Source organism: Pteropus vampyrus, unplaced genomic scaffold (genome assembly GCF_000151845.1).
Source record: "Pteropus vampyrus isolate Shadow unplaced genomic scaffold, Pvam_2.0 Scaffold197, whole genome shotgun sequence".
Lineage (NCBI taxonomy): Eukaryota > Metazoa > Chordata > Mammalia > Chiroptera > Pteropodidae > Pteropus > Pteropus vampyrus.
The window spans coordinates 1,556,201-1,566,061 of record NW_011888978.1 but is presented as its reverse complement, the minus strand read 5'-3'; the positions used below and the strand labels follow the sequence as shown (position 1 = coordinate 1,566,061).

Genomic DNA, 9,861 nt, shown 5'->3' with positions numbered 1-9,861 from the left:
ATCAAAGATTGGCTATGTAGGACCCACCGATTCAGGCAGAAACCCAAATAATGTTTCGATTAGGAAATGAAGGTAATGGGTGTTTATGAGAAAGGGAAGGGGAACAATAACGTCCATAGGAGGAAGGCATTTCTATTGGTGCAGGTAACATAACACAGGGATGTTAAGTCTAAACAGTGTTTTTAATTTTCGGTCCTGTGGTCATCAGTCCAATAGTCAGAATAACTACTTCTTTCTTGTTATTTTTGTAGACAGTTCTTTGAGGCACAGTGTTGCTTTAGGCGCAATCCAAAGGTTATTTTGCCCCATTTTAACATCTTAAAGATTTGAGGCCTAAGACATGTGAGGCAGTTCCTGTGGGGTGACAGCTCCAACTCCATTTTAAAGTGGCTCCATTTATTACTTTTTTACAGTACGATTGCTTAAATGATTAGCCATTGGTGATTGATTCAGTCTCCAGCCACTCTCCCCTCCCTGGAGGTCAGGAAGTGGGGCTGAAACTTCCAAGCCCCTAATGACATGGTTGGTTCTCCTGGCAACCAGCCCCCATCCTTAGGTGTGCCCCAAAGTTAGCATAACAAAAGACACCGGTGTAGCTCTCAGCACTAGAAATCCCAAGAGTTTTAAGAGCTCTGTGCCAGAAATAGATGAAGACCAAATATGTATTTATTATAAATCTAAATATGTATTTATTATATGTATTTATTATAAATCTAATATCGCAGCTGCCCTGGCCTGGAAAGGATTCTCTCACACTGCTTCTTCCCCCCAGTCCTCCTCAGCATCACCTCCATCCTTCACTGAGGTCACACTCTGTGCCAGGCAGCATGTTCATAAGGACCATCTCCTCTTACCTTGGCAATAGCCCTGGCAAGGGGGGCTGCTCGGACTCCGTGTTACAAACATGAAAACAAACTCAGAGTTTCTCTTAAGACCACATGGCCAGCATGTGGCACATTTGTGCTTTAAGCTCAGACTTCTGTGCCTTAAACTTAAAAGACCAAAATTTCCCCCAGTTTATCATGTTCCCTTCCTTTGCTAATTTTGTTCTCCCATAAATCATTTTTTAAAAAAGAACATGTTCGTTTTGTTATTTTTCACACTTACTTCCAAAAAAAAAAAAAAAGATTCAAAAGGCTTATAATCATACAGATCAATAAACCCAAAGATTGTGAATTTCTGCACACACATTAAAAAATGATGCACGAACTGCTGCTCTGTACCCTCTTCATGGTCTAGAGCCCCTGCCCTAAAGGGTCCTTGTAAGACAAATGTCAAAAATATAAGAGCAAAGGGAGATGAAAAAGGCCTCTCTCAAGGTGGTGGTAAGAGGGTCTTGAGGTGAGAATTCGCTCTGAGCTTCCTGAAAGCCAGGGCAAAGAGGGAAACATGTGATGCCATGCCACACTCTAGGCCAGGGAGATTCGAGCAGCTCAGGAGAGGTCATTTTCCCTGCTGAGCCAGGAGAGTGGTTGGTGTGGATGTTGGTATGAGAGTGGTCTTGGGCCCTAAGCCCACAGGGGCTGCTCCCTGTAGAGCCTCTGTGGTCTGAGAATGACACACTGTCAGAGATTTAGAGAGTAGAAGAGACTGAGTTATCACTGCCTCTACCAAATGGCCCTGAACAATGGAACGTTCCGTTCTGTGTGGAATAATTTTCGCTACCGGAGGGGGCAGTGTTGAGAGGATTTGTTACGAGAATGAAGGCAAAAGTATTTCTACAACTCTGGTCACCTCCTGTCCAGACACCTGAAGACAAACCGAAGAGGACCTTGTGTTCTGGGAGCAATGTGGAGGCTGGGGCAGCCAGGCCTAAGCTGTGGGTGGGAGCCCGGGGCGGGATGCAGGGAGGGGGCGCTGCGTGACCCTGGGAGAAGGGGCAGAAGCCAGGTCCGAGTTACAGCCCTCGGGACAGAAACGTTCATTTGGAGGCCAGACTGCCAAGCTAGGACGGTCTCAGGATGTGGCCCTATTCGTCCGTGCAGAATCCTCTGAAGTCACACTGTCCAGATGAGCGAATGAGCGAGGGAAGTGGCTGGTCCTCAGCAAGGCGCGTAAAGTCTGTCTTACTCCAAAGCCCTGTCTCCTTCCCCTGTGTTGGAAATTGCTAAGAAGGGATGGCCAGGGAACAGGCACCAAGGCCCTGGGGACACAAGTCAGGCCAGAGCACGAGTGGGGAAGGGGTCTCACGTGTACACTGCACTCCCCTACCCCCCCCGCAGAAGGTGGGCTGCGATGGGGTGATCGGCTCCAGCAAGCAAGAGGACAAGTGTGGCGTGTGTGGAGGGGACAACACCCACTGCAAAGTGGTCAAGGGCACGTTCACACGCTCACCCAAGAAGCTGGGTGAGTGAGCTCCTCCCTCGGCCTTGCAGCCTGAATGTCCCCAGCGCCTGGCAGGGAAATGTGGGATGGACTCATCCCTGGGACTCTGTCTGGGTTCCTGACTGCTCTGGGGATGATCTGGGAGGCTGGGGTCATGGGGGAACCTAAGTCAGGACAGCTTGAGCCAGGCCCCGCGGGGGTGGGGGACAGGGAGAGTAGGGGCCTGGGTCACGAGGTCCGGGCAGAGGATGCCAGGATACAGGTCTGTATGGTGGATCTCAGATGTTTATTTGGGGGGCCAAGGGGCCCCCTGCCCTTTAAGCCTGCGGGACAACTGCGGGTCCCCCAGCTGGCTGCCAACAGGACTACCCTTTACTGGTCAGTGCAGGTTGCTGCCTCTCTGGGTGGACGGTCAGGGACCATGAAACACTGGGGGGCCTCGAGTCACTTTTAGAGTGAAGCCCTCCATGCCTCATCTGCACCCGAGCAGACCCTCCTCTCACTTGGCTTTGTCTCCCCACATCCCAACAAAGGTTATATCAAGATGTTTGAGATCCCAGTAGGAGCCAGACACCTGCTCATCCAGGAGGCAGACAATACCGGCCATCACCTGGGTGAGTCTCAGAGCCCAGTGACAGCAGATCTGCAGGCTGGCTCCTCTGGGGATCGGCAGAGACCCTAAAGTCCGAGGCCCGGCTGGGGGTGCCCACCTTCCCGTTCCTGGCTTGGCCCACATGGCCCACCAGAAGGCAGGCGGGTGTGTAAGCAGCAGAGTCCTGGGCAGTAGCAGCACCCCTCCCCTCACCCTAGCCAGCAAGTGCAGCCTGCTAGTTTCCCCTCGGTGTGCCTGGATCTCGGGGGTCATGGTCAGTACTCCCTCTGCCGTTCTCAGCCATCAAGAACCTGGAGACAGGCAAGTTCATTTTAAACGAAGAGAACGAGGTGGGTCCCACTTCCAAATCGTTCATCGCCATGGGTGTGGAGTGGGAGTACCGCGACGAGGACGGCCGGGAGACATTGCAGAGCATGGGTCCCCTGCATGGCACCATTGCCGTTCTGGTGAGTCCAGGCAGGGGCCAGGCCCGCCCCCTCCTGGGTGCCCAGGCCAGGGGCAGGTGACCACTGGGGAAGGGACAGAGGGTCTTGGCACCCTGAGCTTTCCAGCATCCTTCTGGCCACACTTGGAACGGCCCATTCTTTGGACCAAGGATCCCTATCTAAGTGTCAGGAATGGACATGGAGCTGCCAGTCGGGGCTCAGTCCCTGGGTGACCTCAGGCCAACTCTCCTCCAGAAGGACACTTACAGCCACCTCTCATGCTCCTTCACATCTGCCATCAACTCTAAGCCCTGCCACACCCTGGGAGTGACTGATGGGGCTCAGGATGTTGGACCACCAGACCAGGTCACACTGAACTTTGTCCCTGAGCAGGACTGGGCCTCAGGTCTCCTGAGTTCAGGACCACAGGCTGCCCCTGTTTATGAGGGGACGGAGGGGCCTTGATTTTCTAATCACATTTTAAAAGTTAATTTTAATTGTATAAGTAATATACTTTATCTGTAAAAAAAATTCATACCCTGGAGAATAAGCCCCGGGTGCCCCCAACCAAAAGGAACATACTGTAGCTGACCCCACACCACACACCCTGTCCCACGGCGTGTGCTCTGCTCTCCTTGTCCCCGGGATTGCTGGTGACCCGCCTGTGTCACTGCACACACGGGTGGGCTCAGGACCCGTGCTTTCTGTGTGGGTAAATTTGTCTGCTTGCTCAAATGTATTTGTAATCCCCAAATCAACGCTTGAGGTGCTCTTCACATTGGCAGACAAGTGCAGAGCAGTGAAAACGTGTCACCTGACGCCCAGCCGAGGTGGAACGAGGTGACACTGCTTCTCGGTTCAGCTCCTGCTGTAAACAAGTGTCTTTTTCGCAGTCTGTGTAGCACCGCGTTTTCCACATTTTTGTGCTTTCATGGGATAATTTGCTGTTTAAAATGTCCCCGAGTGCTGCTGAGGTGCCGGTGTCCATGTGTGGCAGGCGCGTTAGATGAGCTTCCTTCAGGCCTGAGTCAGCGCAGTGGCCTGAGTTCACTGTTAGCAATTAACACCTTATCTTAATAAGATGCCTTTACACAGAAGGACCCATAAAGTAAGGTTATGTGTTGACCGTGGATGAAAATGTCACAACCAGAGGCTCACAGGAATGCTGACCTTATATCTCCTGTGAACAGGGGTTCAGCGTTGGGGGCTTTCTAGAACATTCTACCACAGATAGCGAAGCTGGGCTGTGAGTGAGCCTCAACGGGCCTTTCTAAAGTGGCTTCCAGGAGATGGGGAATGGGTCAGGCACATTCACGGCCATGTGGGGCGCAGGTCATCCCGCAGGGAGCCACCCGGATCTCGCTGACATACAAATACATGATCCACGAGGACTCGCTCAATGTGGACGACAACCAGGTCCTGGAAGATGACTCCGCAGGCTACGAGTGGGCCCTTAAGAAGTGGTCTCCATGCTCCAAGCCCTGCGGCGGAGGTGAGGGGCCTTCTCGGGGTCAGGGCCCTGGAGGAAGTGGGGCCTGAGCGGGGAGGGTATTCCAGGAGAGGGGCATCTTGAGCCCACAGTGCCCTGCTGACCACCTGGCCCAAGGTGTGTGTCAGGCATGAGAAGTCTGGCCCTAGGGGCCGGAGTGGCCGAGGCAGTGAACTTGCCCTGGGACGGGGCAGAGGGCAAGGAAGAGGGTAGAGTTCAGGGTAGCAGGCCAGACGCAGCCAGGGCACATGTGGGGCTTGGAAGATGCCAGCATGAAGCTGCCTCGGTGTGGGAGGCAGGAGCTGGCCTGGCAGGAGGTTGCCATGAGGGCGTCCTGGATGGGTTACTGTGGCTTTGTGAGGCAGGGCACAGGGAGACATGGGCTGTGCTGGAGATGGGTGGAGGGCCCCTATGCAGTAGTCTCTCCCTGTTCTTGTTCAGAAAGGCCTCCCAGGCCTTCCCGGGGCAAGGCTGTGTGCAGAGGGGCCCCTCCTGCCACAGGCTTCACAGAGGCCATGGTTGGGGGAGACATAGATATGGACAAGAAGTTCTGATTTGCCCAGTGTGCTCACTGCTTCTGGGGGGCTGGACAAGATCAGAGCAGGAGAAGACAGCTTGGCAGGCAGGAGCAGGTAGCCAGGACAGACCTCCCTCAGATGCCATGTGGGATCCGTGCCTAGAGGACGAGGAGGAGTTTGCCAAGGGCCTGGGCCAGCCACTCCCTGGTGCAGGCAGATAGTGGGCCCCTCTTCCAGAGCTTCTGCCTGGGTGGTGGTGCCCAGCCTGCTGCTGGGCCTCCTCAACCCCCTGGATCTCATCTGCATGTCCTGTTGACTCTCGCTCCCATGTATCTCTTGGGCCCATCTGCTATTCCCATCTTCCCAATCCTGGCACCACCCTCACTCCCCACCAGCCTTCATGTGTTCACTTTCTCCCAGAGTGACCTATTAAAGGGGCAGATCAGACCATATCCCTTCCCTTTGTCATAGTCTTCAGCAGCTCCCTCTGTTCTTGGGATAAAAAAAAACAAAAAAATTCTCCTCACGGCCTCAGAAGTTCAGGCAACTTGATGGCCTGTTCTACTGCCCACACCGGTCTTAGGTGCTTCTCCTAGGCATGCCGTGCTTTTGCCTCAGGGCCTTTGCACAAGCTGTCTCCTCCCCCGGGAGCCCCTCCGCTACATTCCCACTAAAGCCTCCAGACAGCACTGTGATGCCTCCAGAGGCCCAGGCTGGATCAGGCTGTCCAGCCATATTTTCTTGTGTCTTGCTCGCTAGGCCAAGGTTTCATGACTTCGGCACTGCTGACATCTCAAGTTCTATAATTTTCTGTTTGGAGCTGTCCCACGCAGGGGTGTGTCCCAGCTAGTGCCTGCAAATGCCAGTAGCACCCGCCCCCTCCGGACATTGCCAAGTGTCCCCAGGGGCAAAATTGCCCTCAGTTGAGAACTGCTGCAGTAGACTGTTGGGGGAGGAAACTTGCAGGAAGTTTTCCCATGTTTAGCCAACTCCTGGCTCATACCAGATTCTCGGGGCATATTAATTCAAGGTGGAATAAATGGCTAAGCGACAGGAGAGGAAATGAAACCTTCCCTCCTGTCCCAAGAGGCCAACCAAGGGGCCAGGGAGAAGGCGGTCACTCTCTCTGGCCTCTTACCCTTCTGTGTCTAGCTCGGGACTGGCTTGGGTACCCTGCCCTATTCTCTACCCTGTCAGAGTGGTGGAGAAAACTGGGCTGAAGATGCCAGTGAACCTGCCCCTCCGCAGCCCCTGGAGAGACCACACTGCTCCAGTGAGCCCCCTCAAACTCTTGTCCTCAGGGTCCCAGTTCACCAAGTATGGCTGTCGCCGGAGGCTGGACCTCAAGATGGTACATCGAGGCTTCTGTGACACCCTCGTGAAACCCAAAGCCATCCGCCGGGCTTGCAACCCCCAGGAGTGCTCCCAGCCCGTGTGAGTGCCCAAGGCTGTCTAGGGCCCCCGAGTGGTTCTGAGCCTCACACCTCCCGAGATGCTTGAGGTGCTCTTCACATTGGCAGACAAGTGCAGAGCAGTGGAAACGTGTCACCTGACGCCCAGCCGAGGTGGAACGAGGTGACACTGCTTCTCGGTTCAGCTCCTGCTGTAAACAAGTGTCTTTTTCGCAGTCTGTGTAGCACCGCGTTTTCCACATTTTTGTGCTTTCATGGGACAATTTGCTGTTTAAAATGTCCCCGAGTGCTGCTGAGGTGCCGGTGTCCATGTGTGGCAGGCGCGTTAGATGAGCTTCCTTCAGGCCTGAGTCAGTGCAGTGGCCTGAGTTCACTGTTAGCAATTAACACCTTATCTTAATAAGATGCCTTTACACAGAAGGACCCATAAAGTAAGGTTATGTGTTGACCGTGGATGAAAATGTCACAACCAGAGGCTCATAGGAATGCTGACCTTATATCTCCTGTGAACAGGGGTTCAGCGTTGGGGGCTTTCTAGAACATTCTACCACAGATAGCGAAGCTGGGCTGTGAGTGAGCCTCAACGGGCCTTTCTAAAGTGGCTTCCAGGAGGTGGGGAATGGGTCAGGCACATTCACGGCCATGTGGGGCGCAGGTCATCCCGCAGGGAGCCACCCGGATCTCGCTGACATACAAATACATGATCCACGAGGACTCGCTCAATGTGGACGACAACCAGGTCCTGGAAGATGACTCCGCAGGCTACGAGTGGGCCCTTAAGAAGTGGTCTCCATGCTCCAAGCCCTGCGGCGGAGGTGAGGGGCCTTCTCGGGGTCAGGGCCCTGGAGGAAGTGGGGCCTGAGCGGGGAGGGTATTCCAGGAGAGGGGCATCTTGAGCCCACAGTGCCCTGCTGACCACCTGGCCCAAGGTGTGTGTCAGGCATGAGAAGTCTGGCCCTAGGGGCCGGAGTGGCCGAGGCAGTGAACTTGCCCTGGGACGGGGCAGAGGGCAAGGAAGAGGGTAGAGTTCAGGGTAGCAGGCCAGACGCAGCCAGGGCACATGTGGGGCTTGGAAGATGCCAGCATGAAGCTGCCTCGGTGTGGGAGGCAGGAGCTGGCCTGGCAGGAGGTTGCCATGAGGGCGTCCTGGATGGGTTACTGTGGCTTTGTGAGGCAGGGCACAGGGAGACATGGGCTGTGCTGGAGATGGGTGGAGGGCCCCTATGCAGTAGTCTCTCCCTGTTCTTGTTCAGAAAGGCCTCCCAGGCCTTCCCGGGGCAAGGCTGTGTGCAGAGGGGCCCCTCCTGCCACAGGCTTCACAGAGGCCATGGTTGGGGGAGACATAGATATGGACAAGAAGTTCTGATTTGCCCAGTGTGCTCACTGCTTCTGGGGGGCTGGACAAGATCAGAGCAGGAGAAGACAGCTTGGCAGGCAGGAGCAGGTAGCCAGGACAGACCTCCCTCAGATGCCATGTGGGATCCGTGCCTAGAGGACGAGGAGGAGTTTGCCAAGGGCCTGGGCCAGCCACTCCCTGGTGCAGGCAGATAGTGGGCCCCTCTTCCAGAGCTTCTGCCTGGGTGGTGGTGCCCAGCCTGCTGCTGGGCCTCCTCAACCCCCTGGATCTCATCTGCATGTCCTGTTGACTCTCGCTCCCATGTATCTCTTGGGCCCATCTGCTATTCCCATCTTCCCAATCCTGGCACCACCCTCACTCCCCACCAGCCTTCATGTGTTCACTTTCTCCCAGAGTGACCTATTAAAGGGGCAGATCAGACCATATCCCTTCCCTTTGTCATAGTCTTCAGCAGCTCCCTCTGTTCTTGGGATAAAAAAAAACAAAAAAATTCTCCTCACGGCCTCAGAAGTTCAGGCAACTTGATGGCCTGTTCTACTGCCCACACCGGTCTTAGGTGCTTCTCCTAGGCATGCCGTGCTTTTGCCTCAGGGCCTTTGCACAAGCTGTCTCCTCCCCCGGGAGCCCCTCCGCTACATTCCCACTAAAGCCTCCAGACAGCACTGTGATGCCTCCAGAGGCCCAGGCTGGATCAGGCTGTCCAGCCATATTTTCTTGTGTCTTGCTCGCTAGGCCAAGGTTTCATGACTTCGGCACTGCTGACATCTCAAGTTCTATAATTTTCTGTTTGGAGCTGTCCCACGCAGGGGTGTGTCCCAGCTAGTGCCTGCAAATGCCAGTAGCACCCGCCCCCTCCGGACATTGCCAAGTGTCCCCAGGGGCAAAATTGCCCTCAGTTGAGAACTGCTGCAGTAGACTGTTGGGGGAGGAAACTTGCAGGAAGTTTTCCCATGTTTAGCCAACTCCTGGCTCATACCAGATTCTCGGGGCATATTAATTCAAGGTGGAATAAATGGCTAAGCGACAGGAGAGGAAATGAAACCTTCCCTCCTGTCCCAAGAGGCCAACCAAGGGGCCAGGGAGAAGGCGGTCACTCTCTCTGGCCTCTTACCCTTCTGTGTCTAGCTCGGGACTGGCTTGGGTACCCTGCCCTATTCTCTACCCTGTCAGAGTGGTGGAGAAAACTGGGCTGAAGATGCCAGTGAACCTGCCCCTCCGCAGCCCCTGGAGAGACCACACTGCTCCAGTGAGCCCCCTCAAACTCTTGTCCTCAGGGTCCCAGTTCACCAAGTATGGCTGTCGCCGGAGGCTGGACCTCAAGATGGTACATCGAGGCTTCTGTGACACCCTCGTGAAACCCAAAGCCATCCGCCGGGCTTGCAACCCCCAGGAGTGCTCCCAGCCCGTGTGAGTGCCCAAGGCTGTCTAGGGCCCCCGAGTGGTTCTGAGCCTCACACCTCCCGAGATGTTCGATGGGTTCTTTCTCGCTCACCACATTGCGTGGGGTCTAACATGATGCAGGCTGTATGCTACACCCCTGCTTCTGAGCTGCAAAACCGAAACAACACGGTGCACCTTAGAAATGGCAAGCGGTAATGCTCGGAAACTGAGGGGAAATTAAGGCCCAAGGAGTGCAGGGCTGGCTTCTGGTCCTATGGGAGACATTTCCCAGACAGTTCACTGTAGCAGCTGCATCCTTGTCCCCCAGCCCCAGGGGTTGGC

General features: G+C 54.9%; 1 protein-coding gene across 1 annotated transcript in view; it reads left to right on the top strand.

The window, feature by feature from the left end:
- ADAMTS2 (ADAM metallopeptidase with thrombospondin type 1 motif 2) overlaps positions 1-9,861 on the top strand; it is a 216,925-nt gene that overhangs the window by 196,575 nt on the left and 10,489 nt on the right. Inside the window, exons 14-20 of the mRNA XM_023537738.1 lie at positions 2,223-2,346; positions 2,859-2,939; positions 3,218-3,384; positions 4,696-4,855; positions 6,672-6,802; positions 7,438-7,597; positions 9,414-9,544. Of these exons, the coding sequence (XP_023393506.1) occupies positions 2,223-2,346; positions 2,859-2,939; positions 3,218-3,384; positions 4,696-4,855; positions 6,672-6,802; positions 7,438-7,597; positions 9,414-9,544 (954 nt within the window). The remainder of the gene's footprint in view (positions 1-2,222; positions 2,347-2,858; positions 2,940-3,217; positions 3,385-4,695; positions 4,856-6,671; positions 6,803-7,437; positions 7,598-9,413; positions 9,545-9,861) is intronic.